Below are 20041 nucleotides of genomic sequence, written 5' to 3'. Positions count from 1 at the left end.
CAATCAGACGCGTCACGTGACCAATAGATTGACGGGTTATTTGATATTCGGAGCAAACCATCTCGACTAAATTCCCTCAATGTGTTAAGGCATTCGAAAATGTTTACACATTTAATACATATTGCGCTTGTGTTTTACTGTGAACTAGAGGGATCATAATGTTTAAAAAATGCACATAAAATAAATAATACCCAAGTCTGTTCATTATTCAGTGCCAATTACTCTAGAAAACCTGTGATAAAATACGTGTTCGCCTTGCTACTGTTTTATGTGTTAGTATCCCCAATAAAAGCACACCAAGCAGCTCTTCGTATCTGATAAACAAAGGCCATGTCTTTCATTCAAAATAGTTTATTGCTACCATGCAGGAGTGCCATAAAAGTCTAGAGAACGTCACAGAAGATGCAACATTTTTTTTTCTCTGTACAAATATATGTATTCATAAATAGAAGCTCAAAATGAGAAGTCGGGAGTTAAAGTAGGGGTGGAGAGTCATGATGCTCGAGCTGACCTCTGCCTCAAGCCCATTATAGACGTTAATACAGTAGCTGACATGCATCAGTGCAGTATCCTGGCAACAGACAGACACTCACAGATAGACGGCATAATCCACATTACAGCTTCATCGTGCAGAAGAGGTACAAAGTAAACTGTAAAAAGTACCAATAGGAAGTTCATGTTTTCAACTGATCAATGAAATAAAAATAATTACATTTTTCATCCATACCATCAATCGCACTGTGTGAGGCCTCCATTGGGGGTCGATGGTGTGGTTTGGAGAAGTTCTGTGGTTATTACGCAGATTCAGGAACAGCACGTCAATTATTTAGAAAGTTATGAGTCCCTACAACCAGAATGTATCGTGACATCCTTTTCTAAACCATGTGTGCCCTCAAAACCATTAATGGCAATTGAGTTTATAATAGTGACCAGTAGATACCATTACTGTTATTGTGTGCTTGACTTTGGATCTGTATAGTGTGAAAATAGGTGATCAGGGTAGTCTACAGAACAAGCTAAAGTAGCAAACACCTCCACAGAAAGCTCTAAACAACGTGGGAGTGTTTGAAATACAAACGCTGCTTGAAACGCTCTACTTAAAATCATGTGGGTGACAATGTCAAATTGATCACCTTATTTTGGTTTGGAGTCCCCAGATAAAATGGAAGGTAGTGCTACTCATTCTAAAGCGGCGTCTAATGTACAGTACATATATAGCTGGTGAGAAGAAAAGGCCACTGGACCAGTCTTCGTTTTGGCACCTCCAACAGCACTCATAACGATCCACATGATATCTCTTACAACAACTGCAATGTAGATTGATACGATTGGCAATTTGCAAATGTAGACATTTACTTCAATAAACATTTGACATTACATTCATATAGTTCAAGTAGTCCTTTTAATAACTTTCCCCTCTATTAGGGAACTTAGATCGTGGACAATTACTTCTTGCACTGTGACACAGGCTACCTAGCTTTGTATGTGCTGGGGTTCTTCAAGCGGTTTAAATCAAGCACTTCTACGTCACTTCCGAAAGGTGCACCATCCGAGGGAAATGTTTGACTCATGTGTTGCTGTGTCTGCAGTTGTACTGGAAGAGGTCTGCCAACATTGACTGCTAGATTTCTTGTTAGCACAATTGATTCAGGAGGTTTTTGCAAGTATTGTTCAGACCCCCTCTCACAATTGACCAAAATGACTACCATTAAGTACTTAAAAAGGTCCATTGACACAATTTATTGTCAAAACACATAAGGTGGCTGGGGATGAACCAAATGAAACAACTGAGTTAAGTGTTGTCTAAGCAGAATATGAACAAGAACCAAGCAAACACCTAGGAGCATTCAGAGAATATCAGTCAAACAAAGGTGAAGACATGCAAACTGATACAGGTTGAAGTAAACCAAAAGACATCCACCCAGGAGACTTGTTTCCCTTTGAGAGACTGGCACCCTTTCCTACTAAATAAATAGTGCTTTACATTCCACTATACAATACCACCCATTCCCAATCTAATCAGGACAAAAATCATATAATCAGATAGCTGGTTGCTCCCACACTTCCTCAGGGAAAGTACCTACAAATCCATAAAGGCAAAGATTTGCACCACCGAGTGTGACCAGTGAGCAACTTCTCCAAAACAGAAACAATAATAAGAGAAACACATTGGACAGCTCTTTAATAGTCTTTAGTAGCCCTCATTTCTTCTGTTTTTTGAAGATCTTGAAGGTGTGTTTCTTACGGCTGGCGACGGAGTCTGTGTCTTCTCCCGTGGAGCCGCTGTCTTCCTCCAGAGGGCTCTTCTTGGAAGGGAGCTGTGGGATGCGGCTGCCTCCCTTGGTCCCTGTGGCCCCAGGCTGGCCCCCCATGGGGGAGGGGGTGTCAGCGTCAGTGGAGTTGGGGCTGAGGGAGCGGGAGGACTCTGACATAGACATACCAACATTCATCTCTCCCAGGCTGGCTGACTTCTCGATGCTGTACACCTTCTTCATCAGGATGGGGCTCTCTGGGACTGGCTCGGCCAGGGCTCCTCCTTCATGGACACGGTTCCCTCCGTTAGGGGTGTGGGCATGCAGGGAGGGCTCGTCGGAGGCAGAGCGGACGGGTTGGCCATACTGGAAGGAGGTGGGTTTAACCAGGTGGCCCTTGGAGCTGTAGGCGGACAGACGATCACCGATTTGGGAGAGGGACAGGGAGGAGTCTGAGTCTGAGCGGTTCAACTCTCTGTGGAAGAACAGAAGAGAGTCGGTGGAGGAAGAGAGGTACAGTGAGGCCCGGTCCAGAAACATTCTACCGCCTCTACCACCTAGGCACTTCAAGTAGACCTGAAAGAACTGGACAGACATAAGCAATGCAATGGTAGTATCTCCATTTTCCCCTCTGATAGGCTAGGTGGATTTTTACCATCAGAAGGAATGCCAACACATTTCTAATCCTTTCAGTACTATGGGGTAAAGGCCTATGGGGTAGAAGCTGTTCTGGACTGAGCCTGACTGAGAAGTGGATCCAAGCTAGACTACTGCATGCTTGAAGTAATCTATCCAATGCCTGTAAAGCAAAGGACACAGTGGGCACTACTCGCCAACAGCAACTACACCTCCTGTTAGTAGTGCAGGCAGAGGGAACGGTTGTTTGGGCTATCGGGAAAGACAAGAGTTGGGAGTGGATGGCAAAAACTAAAAAAGAAAACAATGAATTAGGCAGAAAAACGTATTTAACGAAAAAGTAATAATGCATAAGAATGTACGCAAAATGTCACAGGTTGCAAAATGGGTGAGTTCTAGTTAGATGAAACAACAGTTTATGAAAATGAGAACACTGCAAACTAGATAAGAAAAAAATACATATGGAACTATGGGGGGTGAAAACGTAGGCAGAGAGAAAATCCCACGCGCATGCGGTGAGTGTGGAGGGAAGAGAGCAGAGGGGTACCCGAAGCTGCTGCTGCGCTGGAAGTCTGGGATGGTGTCCATGGGCTGAAAATAAGACGAGTGATAGACATGGGAGGAATGAGGAGTGGTGGAGTGTAAGGAGGAGGAGGAGTGGAAGGAGTGAGGCTGACGGTAGGAAAGAGGTGGGGATGAGCAGATGATCGCGGGGTGCGAGACAGCCGAGGACAGGGGAGGCAGGGGGAGAGCCTCAAACTGTTGGAAGGACTGGCTGTGTGACTGTTGGAGGGTGGCCCTAGACCTGGTTGAGTTGGAGGTACCGTCTCCCTGCTGCCCCACCAACAGGCAGGTCTCTACCAACCTCTGAGAGCCCATGGCCAGCTGGGAGTCCATGTGGCGCTGACGCAGGGACATCATACTGGGAGCTATAGAGACAACACAGAACAACACCATTATCAACAACCACTCTCTGATTATAGACACACACAACAACACAGGGTGAGGGACAAGAGTAGGCTGGAATTCGACTGGGAGGGCACTAGCAGAAGGCATGGGTGTTTGAGACATTCCAGTAATTAATTAGCGTTGTTGACCTTTGTGTTGAGCAATTCAGTAATGTTCGGTTGGGAGAAATATAAGTGATGGATGCAAAATATCGGATGTCCAAACCCCTGGTCTGAGTGATGTCAGTATTGACAAGAGAACAGGAGGGATGCCAGTATTGGAGGGATGCCAGTATTGACAAGAGAACAGGAGGGATGCCAGTATTGACAAGAGAACAGGAGGGATGCCAGTATTGACAAGAGAACAGGAGGGATGCCAGTATTGACAAGAGAACAGGAGGGATGCCAGTATTGACAAGAGAACAGGAGGGATGCCAGTATTGACAAGAGAACAGGAGGGATGCCAGTATTGACAAGAGAACAGGAGGGATGCCAGTATTGACAAGAGAACAGGAGGGATGCCAGTATTGACAAGAGAACAGGAGGGATGCCAGTATTGACAAGAGAACAGGAGGGATGCCAGTATTGACAAGAGAACAGGAGGGATGCCAGTATTGACAAGAGAACAGGAGGGATGCCAGTATTGACAAGAGAACAGGAGGGATGCCACTGTCTGGTGAGGACTTTGTCTGGTGCCTGGTCAGGATTCTTGCAGGGGGCGGAAGTTAAATATTTACTCATAACCAACCCTCACCCCTTCATTGTAGATCATTATTTGTAAAATCAGTCAGTGGCAGTATGTTGTGAGGGGTCTAAGAACATTAGTTACTGGTGAGTGGAAGAGTGCTCTGGGTGATGAGGAAGAATATTGAGGATCAGGCTAAGGAAGAAGAGCAAGTCATTGGACAGCTGGAGACCGTACGGCCAGGGGTAGGTGGACGCAGCATGGAGAGTTTGCCTTATACATTTACAGGCCCGGTCCCAGGCCAGAGTGTTACAGCTATATCCATCTACAGGCCCTGTCCCAGGCCAGAGTATTACAGCTATATCCATCTACAGACCCTGTCCCAGGACAGTGTTACAGCTATATCCATCTACAGTCCCTGTCCCAGGCCAGAGTGTTACAGCTATATCCATCTACAGGCCCTGTCCCAGGCCAGAGTATTACAGCTATATCCATCTACAGGCCCTGTCCCAGGACAGTGTTACAGCTATATCCATCTACAGGCCCCGTCCCAGGCCAGAGTGTTACAGCTACATCCATCTACAGTCCCTGTCCCAGGACAGTGTTACAGCTATATCCATCTACAGTCCCTGTCCCGGGACAGAGTATTACAGCTATATCCATCTACAGGCCCTGTCCCGGGACAGAGTATTACAGCTATATCCATCTACAGGCCCTGTCCCAGGACAGTGTTACAGCTATATCCATCTACAGGCCCTGTCCCAGGCCAGAGTGTTACAGCTATATCCATCTACAGGCCCTGTCCCAGGCCAGAGTGTTACAGCTATATCCATCTACAGACCCTGTCCCAGGACAGTGTTACAGCTATATCCATCTACAGGCCCTGTCCCAGGACAGAGTGTTACAGCTATATCCATCTACAGGCCCTGTCCCAGGACAGAGTATTACAGCTATATCCATCTACAGACCTTGCCCATAGTGTTATAGTATGTGCTCTGCGGTTTTGACAGCGGTGGGTAACTTTAGGAGATAGAGGGAGGGAGGGTTGAGGTCAGGATGAGGGGTAGCCAACAGGCCAACCAGAGTATTTCCTGAGAGACTGGCTGTCCGAACCCACAGACCACTTGCTCGCTGGTTCTTGAGCCAATTGGTGTCTGGGGGTCGACCAGAGACACGAACGGCCGCCGCAGCCAAAGAGAAGTGTTGGTGGAGGGAGAGGGGTAGTGAGGAAGGAGGGGACGTTATTAATGTGGATTAGAAGACTTACTAGAGGACTGCAGTGACAGAGGTCTAGAAGGAGACTGCAGAACTAGAGCTCAGCTTCCCGCTGCAGTTAGTAGCACACCTTCTCTCTAGGTCTGCTATAAAATCAAAACTCACAACAGTATCAGCCCTCTCTAGGTCTGCTATAATCAAAACCCAGTTACTTCCCAGTAGAGCTGGTTACCAGGATACCATAGAACACAATGTTGACCTGTTAAGTCAATAAACATGTTCCATTAAATATACATTTGTTACCAAGACAAGGACTAGAAATAAGAACTAAAGTATGTTGTTCGCATCATTACTCCCTTTGAGATCGTAACTGGTTAATAAAAGCTGTAATACTGCATTTCAAAAGAAGAAACCCTGAGCATGTAATTCCTTAGTGGCTGAAACAAGGTGATAAATGCGTACCCCAGGGAAATGACTTGACAACAATAGAAAGCAAGGCTCTATGTAAGGAGAGAAAACTCAATTATCTTGCAGGCAGCACAACAAGAGAGACTTTTAATTGAGTGCATGCTTCACTGCCTTCCTCTTCCCCAAATAGGTCTAGATCAAAGCTAAACCTTATGAAGCTTATAGGAGGACAATGGCCTTTCATATGGCTTACTATTACTTCATGTTCAGTCCTTCATTTCAGCCTTGTCCAAACAGCACCTTCCATTGGTCAGACTAGGAGACAACTGCTAAAAATAGATCAGCACAAAGATTTGGTGTCATGAAGTATGTATTTCTTCAGAGGTTCAATTTCCACAGCAATGGATATCAACATTGGCCACCTTGTTCTCGTCTTACACGCCATCCCAGAAGTGAAATTCCCATAAATCGAGGCACTCATTTCCAAAATGAGAGAATATAAAAACACCCCAACCAACTGAAAATATGTCTAAAATATATATATATATATATTAATAATTGAAATTACAATTCATACATTACAGATTTGCAAACACAGAACACGTTTTGGGGTATTTTATTAGGATCCCCATGAGCTGATGTGAAACCAGCAGCTATGCTTCCTGGGGTCCACTGTGGGACTCTCACTGTGGGACACTCAATCACAGACAAAACAACCCAGACAAACACTCCGAATCCCTTCACAAACCGGGCTGCTCATTTTAATAAATTGAGATAATGACAATATTATTTAGAATGATAATAATGTTTATAATGATAATATTTTGTGTCTGTATGCTAATTTTCATATGAGGATTGACTTTTGGATTTCCCCAGAAGGCCCTTGGTGTATTTAGGAGGTCTTTTGATACAGAGTCCCACAGTGGGGCCGAGGGAGTCGGACCAGCCCTTACATTGCAGAGTACCGGGCGATATGATGTCCTCGTCCATGTCGTCCATGTCATCAGACATAATGAAGTGCTGGGGTGTGGCCCGGCCACCCATGAGGCTGGGGTCAAGGTTCAGGGTGGAGGCCAGGGAGGAGAGCCCAGGGTTATTGACGATGGTGAACCCAGTCAGAATCTCAATCTGCTGCCAGCGGTGTAGCCTCTCCCTCAGAGCAGCAGTCACCTCACCCAGGGCTTGTCTGGATTCGGAGGAGAGGAGGGGGCAGAGGAATACAAGCACAGATCACAATGTGAACATAGATATAGGAGATATTGGCTTTAGACAAATCCAAAAATACTCTCTGTAATTAAACTCACTTGGCTGTCAGAATTTGGTGATCCACATTGTCCAGACAGGAGCTGTGTGCCACATGGAAGGTCCCAAAGATGGTGTTCCTCTTCTTCTTGATCTTCTCTGCCTGCAGTCACAAACACAATGAAACATTACTCCCAGGATCTGTCAACTCTGTCACACTAAGGGTCCAGAGTTTCTCCTGCTCACATTGCCAGAGAAATCTCCTGGCCCTACTCATACGGTATATCTAGTCCCCATACTGTATACAGTGCATTCGGGAAGTATTCAAGCCCCTTCCCCTTTTCCACATTGTTACAACCGTATTCTAAATGGATTAAATATGTTTTTCCCCCTCAAGCTACACACAATACCCCATAATGAGAAAGAGAACAGGTTTTTATCAAAATGTTGGAAAATTATTAAATATAAACAAAAATACCTTATTATTTACATAAATATTCAGACCCTTTGCAATGAGACTTGAAATTGAGCTCAGGTGCATCCTGTTTCCATTGATCATCCTTGAGATGTTTCTACAACTTAATTGGGGTCCACCTGTGGTATATTCAAATGATTGGACATGATTTGGAAAAGCACACACACCAGTCTATAAATAGGTCCCACATGTCAGAGCAAAAACCAAGCCATGAGGTTGAACGAAATGTCCGCAGAACTCCGAGACAAGATTGTGTCGAGGCACAGATCTGGGGAAGGGTACCAAAACATTTCTGCAGCATTGAACGTCCTGAAGATCACAGTGGCCTCAATCATTCTTAAATGGATGAAGTTTGGAACCACCAAGACTGTTCCTAGAGCTGGCCACCTGGACAAACTAAGCAATCGGGGGAGAAGGGCCTTGGTCAGGGAGGTGACCAAGGACCCGATGGTCACTCTGACAGAGCTCTAGAGTTCCTCTGTGGAGATGGGAGAGACTTCCAGAAGGACAACCATTTCTGCAGCACTCCACCAATCAGGCCTTTATGGTAGAGTGGCCAGACAGAAGCCACTCCTCAGTAAAAAAAGAAAATGACAGCCCGTTTCACAAAAAGCACTCAGACCATGAGAAACAAGATTCTCTTTTTTTGATGAACCCCAGGATTGAACTCTTTGGCCTGAATGCCAAGCGTCACATCTGGAGGAAACTTGGCACCATCCCTATGGTGAAGCATTGTGGCAGCATCATGCTGTGGAGATGTTTTTCAGCGGCAGGGACTGGGAGACAAGTTAGGATCAAGGGAAAGATGAACGGAGCAAAGTACAGAGAGAGCGTTGATGAAAACCTGCTCCAGAGCGCTCAGGACTTCAGACTGGGGAAAAGGTTCACCTTCCAATAGGACAACGACACTAAGCACACAGCAAAGACAAGACAGGAATGGCTTCGGACAAGATTCTGAATTGTCCTTGAGTGGCCCAGCTAGAGCCCAAACTTGAACATCTCTGGAGATAACTGAAAATAGCTGTGCAGCGACGTTCCTCATCCAACCTGATAGATCTGCAGAGAAGAATGGAAGAAACTCCCCAGGTACAGGTGTGCCAAGCTTGTAGCGTGCGGTATACACAGCCCTCGGGCGGTATACACAGCCCTCGGGCGGTATACACAGCCCTCGGGCGGTATACACAGCCCTCGGGCGGTATACACAGCCCTCGGGCGGTATACACAGCCCTCGGGCGGTATACACAGTCCTCGGGCGGTATACACAGTCCTCGGGCGGTATACACAGTCCTCGGGCGGTATACACAGTCCTGTGGCATCTCACCCCTTCTTTTGCCACCAGTAGCTGCTTCTCAGCGTTCTGCTTCTTGATGTTGTAGTACTGCACCTCCACCTCATGGGTGAGCTGCAGCCACTTCTGGAGGGACTCTGGTGGGGACCAGCTGCAGCGAGACTCCAGCTCCTTCTCTGCCTTCTTGAGGGCCATGCGCACCTGCACACACACACACATACATACAAAGTCAACATACAGCACATAACTTCTTATTGACTCAATACGGCAGCGAAAGGAACACAAAAGTCTACACTTTAAGGTCCAACACACAGGTTGAGTATTCAGCACAAATGTGTCATTCAAACACTGTGACAAGTCTCTCTGGTGTGGAGATGGGAGAGGGAAACGTGATCTCATTGGCTCGTGAATGCTAGCGCTCTTTGTCTCCTGAAAGCCTCATTAAGAGCTGTGCAAATGAGCCCAGAGCCACCCAGCCGCCCTTAGACTCAATCACTGCCAAGCCTTAATGGAGCAGCACTGGGCCAGCCAGGGGAGCAGAGGGCCTGCAAGGCCTGATCAGGGCCTGTCTGATCAGGCAGGCACAAGGGCTGACCTGGTTTGACCTCCACTGGGACAAAACAACAAGAGAACCAACCTCCAGAGAAACCCTCCAGATGAAATGAGCATTCCAAATCCTCTGAACTAGGCCATGGTTTAGGGTATGGTGCAATGGGACCTGCAGTCAGGAGCTGGGAATCTAATTGTTATGTCATATGAAAGCATTCAGAGTTTGATTCAAAATATTATCTGGCTGATTATGTGAAAACAGAATAAGAATATTTTGCAGGAAGTAGGCCAAATAAAATACATCCTTTCCTAGGCATGCATGCTAAAAAAAAGACTAAAAAGAGGGAGCTCTCTCAGGCCCTTTCTCTAGTCATATATTGAGAACTGAAATCAGATAAAGGAGTGACTATTGCTTCCTCCAGCAGACTACAGTGTTCTCAGGAGACCATAGTGATAGTAGCAGATTGATGAGAGTACACAACATGAGCCCTCTGCTCACCTGCCTTGTGTGGGCCGACCCCTGCTTCCTTTCCTGAGCGGGAGTTATGCCTACTGATCGCATTTGGCACCTAATCCATCTAAATATATAGCTGGTTCCCTAGAATATAGACTGGTTAACAGGGTTCAGTCAGTCGGAGTGTCACTCCTCTCGGGCTTTACTCTACAGGTTTCTGTTACTGGCCTCAACCACACCTCGTCTCTCAAAAAGTATCCCACTAGACTAATTCCCCCTCATCCACCTGCATTGGTTCTCCACCCGTCCCTCTCCAAAGTGGCATAGTCCAGTACCTGGTCGAGCTCCTCCTCGGCATATTTCTGCCGACTGAGCTCGTTCTCGGTGCCCTCGCGGAGCTCCTTCAGCCGCTGGGCCTCCTGCTTGGCACAGTTAATCTCATCCCTCAGCTTCTGTTCTAGGTTCACCTTCTCCACCTCCACCGTACGGTGCTCCTCCTGGGCTATCTGCAGCCTGGGGGAGGGAAAGAGAGAGAGAAAGAGAGAGTGAGTGTGAGTGAGCAAGAGAGAGAAATAATCAGACAAGGAAAAGCATGAGATGTAATCTGTTCACATTGCCGGACCAGGAAGAATTCTAGGGTCTTGTTACAGGTGCTAGTAATCAGTGACTCAGCAATAACAGGGGCAAACAATAGAAGTGCCTGTATCTTTTTACTACTAGATGCCATGTAGACTGGCATGTCCACATAGCATCCTCCAACCAGCTGTCCTCGGACCTCGATGCTCCTGGCTATAAAGACTGACCACTATAGAGCCCAAGGAAGCCAGGTATCCATCACTGGAGCGCTAGGAGTCTCTGTCGTCCTCTGATTTATATGCTAAATGTAGTTGAGATTCCCCAGGCAGACAAAGACATGGTTTGTTTTCCAGGCAGGGTCCAGTTTCAAGAGCTAGCTACAGTAGTGGAAGTACTCCAGCAGCCTGTTGCTTTGTAACTACATTAAACAGCACTAGTTTGTAAGCCTATCACAGGAATTTCCACGCTTCCTTGACATTTCACACACACAACTGAACAGTCATTCATGAAAAACTACAAAATAACTTAAATGCATTATTCAGTGGAACTAAAGCAACGGAGATCACAGATCACGCAGTCAAGAGAGAGAGTCTACTCACTCTGTAGACAATGCCATGTGGCTTAACACCAGCCCAGCAGTTAAGTATGAAGCTTAACACCAGCCCAGCAGTTAAGTATGAAGCTTAACACCAGCCCAGCAGTTAAGTATGAAGCTTAACACCAGCCCAGCAGTTAAGTATGAAGCTTAACACCAGCCTAGCAGTTAAGTATGAGGCTTAACACCAGCCCAGCAGTTAAGTATGAAGCTTAACACCAGCCCAGCAGTTAAGTATGAAGCTTAACACCAGCCCAGCAGTTAAGTATGAGCCTTAACACCAGCCCAGCAGTTAAGTATGAAGCTTAACACCAGCCCAGCAGTTAAGTATGAAGCTTAACACCAGCCCAGCAGTTAAGTATGAGGCTTAACACCAGCCCAGCAGTTAAGTATGCGGCTGCACCAGCCCAGCAGTTAAGTATGAAGCTTAACACCAGCCCAGCAGTTAAGTATGAAGCTTAACACCAGCCCAGTAGTTAAGTATGTATGCGGCTGCAACCAGCCCAGCAGTTAAGTGAGTATGCGGCTGCAACCAGCCCAGCAGTTAAGTGAGTATGCGGCTGCAACCAGCCCAGCAGTTAAGTGAGTATGCGGCTGCACCAGCCCAGCAGTTGAGTATGCGGCTGCACCAGCCCAGCAGTTGAGTATGCACCAGCCCAGCAGTTGCACCAGCCACCAGCCCAGCAGTTGAGTATGCGGCTGCACCAGCCCAGCAGTTGAGTATGCGGCTGCACCAGCCCAGCAGTTGAGTATGCGGCTGCACCAGCCCAGCAGTTGAGTATGCGGCTGCACCAGCCCAGCAGTTGAGTATGCGGCTGCACCAGCCCAGCAGTTGAGTATGCGGCTGCACCAGCCCAGCAGTTGAGTATGCGGCTGCACCAGCCCAGCAGTTGAGTATGCGGCTGCACCAGCCCAGCAGTTGAGTATGCGGCTGCACCAGCCCAGCAGTTGAGTATGCGGCTGCACCAGCCCAGCAGTTGAGTATGCGGCTGCACCAGCCCAGCAGTTGAGATGCGGCTGCACCAGCCCAGCAGTTGAGTATGCGGCTGCACCAGCCCAGCAGTTGAGTATGCGGCTGCACCAGCCCAGCAGTTGAGTATGCGGCTGCACCAGCCCAGCAGTTGAGTATGCGGCTGCACCAGCCCAGCAGTTGAGTATGCGGCTGCACCAGCCCAGCAGTTGAGTATGCGGCTGCACCAGCCCAGCAGTTGAGTATGCGGCTGCACCAGCCCAGCAGTTGAGTATGCGGCTGCACCAGCCCAGCAGTTGAGTATGCGGCTGCACCAGCCCAGCAGTTGAGTATGCGGCTGCACCAGCCCAGCAGTTGAGTATGCGGCTGCACCAGCCCAGCAGTTGAGTATGCGGCTGCACCAGCCCAGCAGTTGAGTATGGCTGGTTGAGTATGCGCACCAGCCCAGCAGTTGAGTATGCGGCTGCACCAGCCCAGCAGTTGAGTATGCGGCTGCACCAGCCCAGCAGTTGAGTATGCGGCTGCACCAGCCCAGCAGTTGAGTATGCGGCTGCACCAGCCCAGCAGTTGAGTATGCGGCTGCACCAGCCCAGCAGTTGAGTATGCGGCTGCACCAGCCCAGCAGTTGAGTATGCCAGCCCAGCAGTTGCACCAGCACCAGCCCAGCAGTTGAGTATGCGGCTGCACCAGCCCAGCAGTTGAGTATGCGGCTGCACCAGCCCAGCAGTTGAGTATGCGGCTGCACCAGCCCAGCAGTTGAGTATGCGGCTGCACCAGCCCAGCAGTTGAGTATGCGGCTGCACCAGCCCAGCAGTTGAGTATGCGGCTGCACCAGCCCAGCAGTTGAGTATGCGGCTGCACCAGCCCAGCAGTTGAGTATGCGGCTGCACCAGCCCAGCAGTTGAGTATGCGGCTGCACCAGCCCAGCAGTTGAGTATGCGGCTGCACCAGCCCAGCAGTTGAGTATGCGGCTGCACCAGCCCAGCAGTTGAGTATGCGGCTGCACCAGCCCAGCAGTTGAGTATGCGGCTGCACCAGCCCAGCAGTTGAGTATGCGGCTGCACCAGCCCAGCAGTTGAGTATGCGGCTGCACCAGCCCAGCAGTTGAGTATGCGGCTGCACCAGCCCAGCAGTTGAGTATGCGGCTGCAACCAGCCCAGCAGTTGATGTATGGGGCTATGCGGCTGCAACCAGCCCAGCAGTTAAGTATGTATGCGGCTGCAACCAGCCCAGCAGTTAAGTATGTATGCGGCTGCAACCAGCCCAGCAGTTAAGTATGTATGCGGCTGCATCAGCCCAGCAGTTAAGTATGTATGCGGCTGCATCAGCCCAGCAGTTAAGTATGTATGCGGCTGCATCAGCCCAGCAGTTAAGTATGTATGGGGCTGCAACCAGCCCAGCAGTTAAGTATGTATGGGGCTGCAACCAGCCCAGCAGTTAAGTATGTATGGGGCTGCACCAGCCCAGCAGTTAAGTATGTATGCGGCTGCACCAGCGCAGCAGTTAAGTATGTATGCGGCTGCACCAGCCCAGCAGTTAAGTATGTATGCGGCTGCACCAGCCCAGCAGTTAAATATGCGGCTGCACCAGCCCAGCAGTTAAATATGCGGCTGCACCAGCCCAGCAGTTAAATATGCGGCTGCACCAGCCCAGCAGTTAAATATGCGGCTGCACCAGCCCAGCAGTTAAGTATGTATGCGGCTGCAACCAGCCCAGCAGTTAAGTATGCGGCTGCAACCAAGCCCAGCAGTTAAGTATGTATGCGGCTGCATCAGCCCAGCAGTTAAGTATGTATGCGGCTGCACCAGCCCAGCAGTTAAATATGCGGCTGCACCAGCCCAGCAGTTAAGTATGTATGGGGCTGCAACCAGCCCAGCAGTTAAGTATGTATGCGGCTGCACCAGCCCAGCAGTTAAGTATGTATGCGGCTGCACCAGCGCAGCAGTTAAGTATGTATGCGGCTGCACCAGCCCAGCAGTTAAGTATGTATGCGGCTGCACCAGCCCAGCAGTTAAATATGCGGCTGCACCAGCCCAGCAGTTAAATATGCGGCTGCACCAGCCCAGCAGTTAAATATGCGGCTGCACCAGCCCAGCAGTTAAGTATGTATGCGGCTGCAACCAGCCCAGCAGTTAAGTATGCGGCTGCAACCAAGCCCAGCAGTTAAGTATGTATGCGGCTGCATCAGCCCAGCAGTTAAGTATGTATGCGGCTGCACCAGCCCAGCAGTTAAATATGCGGCTGCACCAGCCCAGCAGTTAAGTATGTATGCGGCTGCACCAGCCCAGCAGTTGAGTATGTATGCGGCTGCAACCAGCCCAGCAGTTAAGTATGTATGCGGCTGCACCAGCCCAGCAGTTGAGTATGTATGCGGCTGCAACCAGCCCAGCAGTTAAGTATGTATGCGGCTGCAACCAGCCCAGCAGTTAAGTATGTATGCGGCTGCAACCAGCCCAGCAGTTAAGTATGTATGCGGCTGCAACCAGCCCAGCAGTTAAGTATGTATGCGGCTGCATCAGCCCAGCAGTTAAGTATGTATGCGGCTGCATCAGCCCAGCAGTTAAGTATGTATGCGGCTGCATCAGCCCAGCAGTTAAGTATGTATGCGGCTGCAACCAGCCCAGCAGTTAAGTATGTATGCGGCTGCAACCAGCCCAGCAGTTAAGTATGTATGGGCTGCATCAGCCCAGCAGTTAAGTATGTATGCGGCTGCATCAGCCCAGCAGTTAAGTATGTATGCGGCTGCATCAGCCCAGCAGTTAAGTATGCAACCAGCCCATGCGGCTGCATCAGCCCAGCAGTTAAGTATGTATGCGGCTGCACCAGCCCAGCAGTTAAGTATGTATGCGGCTGCACCAGCCCAGCAGTTAAGTATGTATGCGGCTGCACCAGCCCAGCAGTTAAGTATGTATGCGGCTGCAACCAGCCCAGCAGTTAAGTATGTATGGCTGCAACCAGCCCAGCAGTTAAGTATGATGCGGCTGCACCAGCCCAGCAGTTAAGTATGTATGCGGCTGCATCAGCCCAGCAGTTAAGTATGAAGCTGAACACCAGCCCAGCAGTTAAGTATGTATGCGGCTGCATCAGCCCAGCAGTTAAGTATGTATGCGGCTGCAACCAGCCCAGCAGTTACGTATGCGGCTGCACCAGCCCAGCAGTTAAGTATGTATGCGGCTGCACCAGCCCAGCAGTTAAGTATGTATGCGGCTGCACCAGCCCAGCAGTTAAGTATGTATGCGGCTGCACCAGCCCAGCAGTTAAGTATGCATGCGGCTGCATCAGCCCAGCAGTTAAGTATGAAGCTTAACACCAGCCTAGCAGTTAAGTATGAGGCTTAACACCAGCCCAGCAGTTAAGTATGAAGCTTAACACCAGCCCAGCAGTTAAGTATGAAGCTTAACACCAGCCCAGCAGTTAAGTATGAAGCTTAACACCAGCCCAGCAGTTAAGTATGAAGCTTAACACCAGCCCAGCAGTTAAGTATGAGGCTTAACACCAGCCCAGCAGTTAAGTATGCGGCTGCACCAGCCCAGCAGTTAAGTATGAAGCTTAACACCAGCCCAGCAGTTAAGTATGAAGCTTAACACCAGCCCAGTAGTTAAGTATGTATGCGGCTGCAACCAGCCCAGCAGTTAAGTGAGTATGCGGCTGCAACCAGCCCAGCAGTTAAGTGAGTATGCGGCTGCAACCAGCCCAGCAGTTAAGTGAGTATGCGGCTGCAACCAGCCCAGCAGTTAAGTGAGTATGCGGCTGCACCAGCCCAGCAGTTAAGTGAGTATGCGGCTGCACCAGCCCAGCAGTTGAGTATGCGGCTGCACCAGCCCAGCAGTTGAGTATGCGGCTGCACCAGCCCAGCAGTTGAGTATGCGGCTGCACCAGCCCAGCAGTTGCGGCTGCACCAGCCCAGCAGTTGAGTATGCGGCTGCACCAGCCCAGCAGTTGAGTATGCGGCTGCACCAGCCCAGCAGTTGAGTATGCGGCTGCACCAGCCCAGCAGTTGACCAGCCCAGCAGTTGGTATGCGGCTGCACCAGCCCAGCAGTTGAGTATGCGGCTGCACCAGCCCAGCAGTTGAGTATGCGGCTGCACCAGGTCAGCAGTTGAGTATGCGGCTGCACCAGCCCAGCAGTTGAGTATGCGGCTGCACCAGCCCAGCAGTTGAGTATGCGGCTGCACCAGCCCAGCAGTTGGAGTATGCGGCTGCACCAGCCCAGCAGTTGAGTATGCGGCTGCACCAGCCCAGCAGTTGCACCAGCCCAGCAGTTGAGTATGCGGCTGCACCAGCCCAGCAGTTGAGTATGCGGCTGCACCAGCCCAGCAGTTGAGTATGCGGCTGCACCAGCCCAGCAGTTGAGTATGCGGCTGCACCAGCCCAGCAGTTGAGTATGCGGCTGCACCAGCCCAGCAGTTGAGTATGCGGCTGCACCAGCCCAGCAGTTGAGTATGCGGCTGCACCAGCCCAGCAGTTGAGTATGCGGCTGCACCAGCCCAGCAGTTGAGTATGCGGCTGCACCAGCCCAGCAGTTGAGTATGCGGCTGCACCAGCCCAGCAGTTGAGTATGCGGCTGCACCAGCCCAGCAGTTGAGTATGCGGCTGCACCAGCCCAGCAGTTGAGTATGCGGCTGCACCAGCCCAGCAGTTGAGTATGCGGCTGCACCAGCCCAGCAGTTGAGTATGCGGCTGCACCAGCCCAGCAGTTGACCAGCCCAGCAGTTAAGTATGCGGCTGCACCAGCCCAGCAGTTGAGCGGCTGCATGCGGCTGCACCAGCCCAGCAGTTGAGTATGCGGCTGCACCAGCCCAGCAGTTGAGTATGCGGCTGCACCAGCCCAGCAGTTGAGTATGCGGCTGCACCAGCCCAGCAGTTGAGTATGCGGCTGCACCAGCCCAGCAGTTGAGTATGCGGCTGCACCAGCCCAGCAGTTGAGTATGCGGCTGCACCAGCCCAGCAGTTGAGTATGCGGCTGCACCAGCCCAGTTAAGTAGTGCAACCAGCCCAGCAGTTAAGTATGCGGCTGCACCAGCCCAGCAGTTGAGTATGCGGCTGCACCAGCCCAGCAGTTGAGTATGCGGCTGCACCAGCCCAGCAGTTGAGTATGCGGCTGCACCAGCCCAGCAGTTGAGTATGCGGCTGCACCAGCCCAGCAGTTGAGTATGCGGCTGCACCAGCCCAGCAGTTGAGTATGCGGCTGCACCAGCCCAGCAGTTGAGTATGCGGCTGCACCAGCCCAGCAGTTGAGTATGCGGCTGCACCAGCCCAGCAGTTGAGTATGCGGCTGCACCAGCCCAGCAGTTGAGTATGCGGCTGCACCAGCCCAGCAGTTGAGTATGCGGCTGCACCAGCCCAGCAGTTGAGTATGCGGCTGCACCAGCCCAGCAGTTGAGTATGCGGCTGCACCAGCCCAGCAGTTGAGTATGCGGCTGCACCAGCCCAGCAGTTGAGTATGCGGCTGCACCAGCCCAGCAGTTGAGTATGCGGCTGCACCAGCCCAGCAGTTGAGTATGCGGCTGCACCAGCCCAGCAGTTGAGTATGCGGCTGCACCAGCCCAGCAGTTGAGTATGCGGCTGCACCAGCCCAGCAGTTGAGTATGCGGCTGCAACCAGCCCAGCAGTTAAGTATGTATGCGGCTGCAACCAGCCCAGCAGTTAAGTATGTATGCGGCTGCAACCAGCCCAGCAGTTAAGTATGTATGCGGCTGCAACCAGCCCAGCAGTTAAGTATGTATGCGGCTGCATCAGCCCAGCAGTTAAGTATGTATGCGGCTGCATCAGCCCAGCAGTTAAGTATGTATGCGGCTGCATCAGCCCAGCAGTTAAGTATGTATGGGGCTGCAACCAGCCCAGCAGTTAAGTATGTATGGGGCTGCACCAGCCCAGCAGTTAAGTATGTATGCGGCTGCACCAGCGCAGCAGTTAAGTATGTATGCGGCTGCACCAGCCCAGCAGTTAAGTATGTATGCGGCTGCACCAGCCCAGCAGTTAAATATGCGGCTGCACCAGCCCAGCAGTTAAATATGCGGCTGCACCAGCCCAGCAGTTAAATATGCGGCTGCACCAGCCCAGCAGTTAAATATGCGGCTGCACCAGCCCAGCAGTTAAGTATGTATGCGGCTGCAACCAGCCCAGCAGTTAAGTATGCGGCTGCAACCAAGCCCAGCAGTTAAGTATGTATGCGGCTGCATCAGCCCAGCAGTTAAGTATGTATGCGGCTGCACCAGCCCAGCAGTTAAATATGCGGCTGCACCAGCCCAGCAGTTAAGTATGTATGGGGCTGCAACCAGCCCAGCAGTTAAGTATGTATGGGGCTGCATGCGTTAAGTATGTATGCGGCTGCACCAGCCCAGCAGTTAAGTATGTATGCGGCTGCACCAGCCCAGCAGTTAAGTATGTATGCGGCTGCACCAGCCCAGCAGTTAAATATGCGGCTGCACCAGCCCAGCAGTTAAATATGCGGCTGCACCAGCCCAGCAGTTAAATATGCGGCTGCACCAGCCCAGCAGTTAAATATGCGGCTGCACCAGCCCAGCAGTTAAGTATGTATGCGGCTGCAACCAGCCCAGCAGTTAAGTATGCGGCTGCAACCAAGCCCAGCAGTTAAGTATGTATGCGGCTGCATCAGCCCAGCAGTTAAGTATGTATGCGGCTGCACCAGCCCAGCAGTTAAATATGCGGCTGCACCAGCCCAGCAGTTAAGTATGTATGCGGCTGCACCAGCCCAGCAGTTGAGTATGTATGCGGCTGCAACCAGCCCAGCAGTTAAGTATGTATGCGGCTGCACCAGCCCAGCAGTTGAGTATGTATGCGGCTGCAACCAGCCCAGCAGTTAAGTATGTATGCGGCTGCAACCAGCCCAGCAGTTAAGTATGTATGCGGCTGCAACCAGCCCAGCAGTTAAGTATGTATGCGGCTGCATCAGCCCAGCAGTTAAGTATGTATGCGGCTGCATCAGCCCAGCAGTTAAGTATGTATGCGGCTGCATCAGCCCAGCAGTTAAGTATGTATGCGGCTGCAACCAGCCCAGCAGTTAAGTATGTATGCGGCTGCAACCAGCCCAGCAGTTAAGTATGTATGCGGCTGCATCAGCCCAGCAGTTAAGTATGTATGCGGCTGCATCAGCCCAGCAGTTAAGTATGTATGCGGCTGCATCAGCCCAGCAGTTAAGTATGTATGCGGCTGCACCAGCCCAGCAGTTAAGTATGTATGCGGCTGCACCAGCCCAGCAGTTAAGTATGTATGCGGCTGCACCAGCCCAGCAGTTAAGTATGTATGCGGCTGCAACCAGCCCAGCAGTTAAGTATGCGGCTGCAACCAGCCCAGCAGTTAAGTATGTATGCGGCTGCATCAGCCCAGCAGTTAAGTATGTATGCGGCTGCATCAGCCCAGCAGTTAAGTATGAAGCTTAACACCAGCCCAGCAGTTAAGTATGTATGCGGCTGCATCAGCCCAGCAGTTAAGTATGTATGCGGCTGCAACCAGCCCAGCAGTTACGTATGCGGCTGCACCAGCCCAGCAGTTAAGTATGTATGCGGCTGCACCAGCCCAGCAGTTAAGTATGTATGCGGCTGCACCAGCCCAGCAGTTAAGTATGTATGCGGCTGCACCAGCCCAGCAGTTAAGTATGTATGCGGCTGCATCAGCCCAGCAGTTAAGTATGTATGCGGCTGCACCAAGCCCAGCAGTTAAGTATGTATACGGCTGCAACCAAGCCCAGCAGTTAAGTATCCGGCTGCACCAGCCCAGCAGTTAAAT

General features: G+C 50.7%; 1 protein-coding gene across 3 annotated transcripts in view; it reads right to left on the bottom strand.

Moving 5' to 3' along the window:
- Window positions 1-420: 420 nt before the first annotated feature.
- LOC123992559 (stromal interaction molecule 1-like) overlaps window positions 421-20041 on the bottom strand; it is a 53158-nt gene continuing 33537 nt past the window's right edge. For all 3 annotated transcript variants that reach the window (XM_046293773.1, XM_046293775.1, XM_046293774.1), the window contains exons 8-13: window positions 10487-10664; window positions 9182-9349; window positions 7448-7548; window positions 7097-7329; window positions 3754-3817; window positions 421-2727 (exon numbers count right to left, since the gene is read on the bottom strand). In XM_046293773.1, the coding sequence (XP_046149729.1) occupies window positions 2202-2727; window positions 3754-3817; window positions 7097-7329; window positions 7448-7548; window positions 9182-9349; window positions 10487-10664 (1270 nt within the window). In that variant the 3' untranslated portion in view covers window positions 421-2201. The remainder of the gene's footprint in view (window positions 2728-3753; window positions 3818-7096; window positions 7330-7447; window positions 7549-9181; window positions 9350-10486; window positions 10665-20041) is intronic.

Source organism: Oncorhynchus gorbuscha, linkage group LG13 (genome assembly GCF_021184085.1).
Source record: "Oncorhynchus gorbuscha isolate QuinsamMale2020 ecotype Even-year linkage group LG13, OgorEven_v1.0, whole genome shotgun sequence".
Classification (NCBI taxonomy): domain Eukaryota; kingdom Metazoa; phylum Chordata; class Actinopteri; order Salmoniformes; family Salmonidae; genus Oncorhynchus; species Oncorhynchus gorbuscha.
This window is presented reverse-complemented; position numbering and strand designations above follow the sequence as displayed.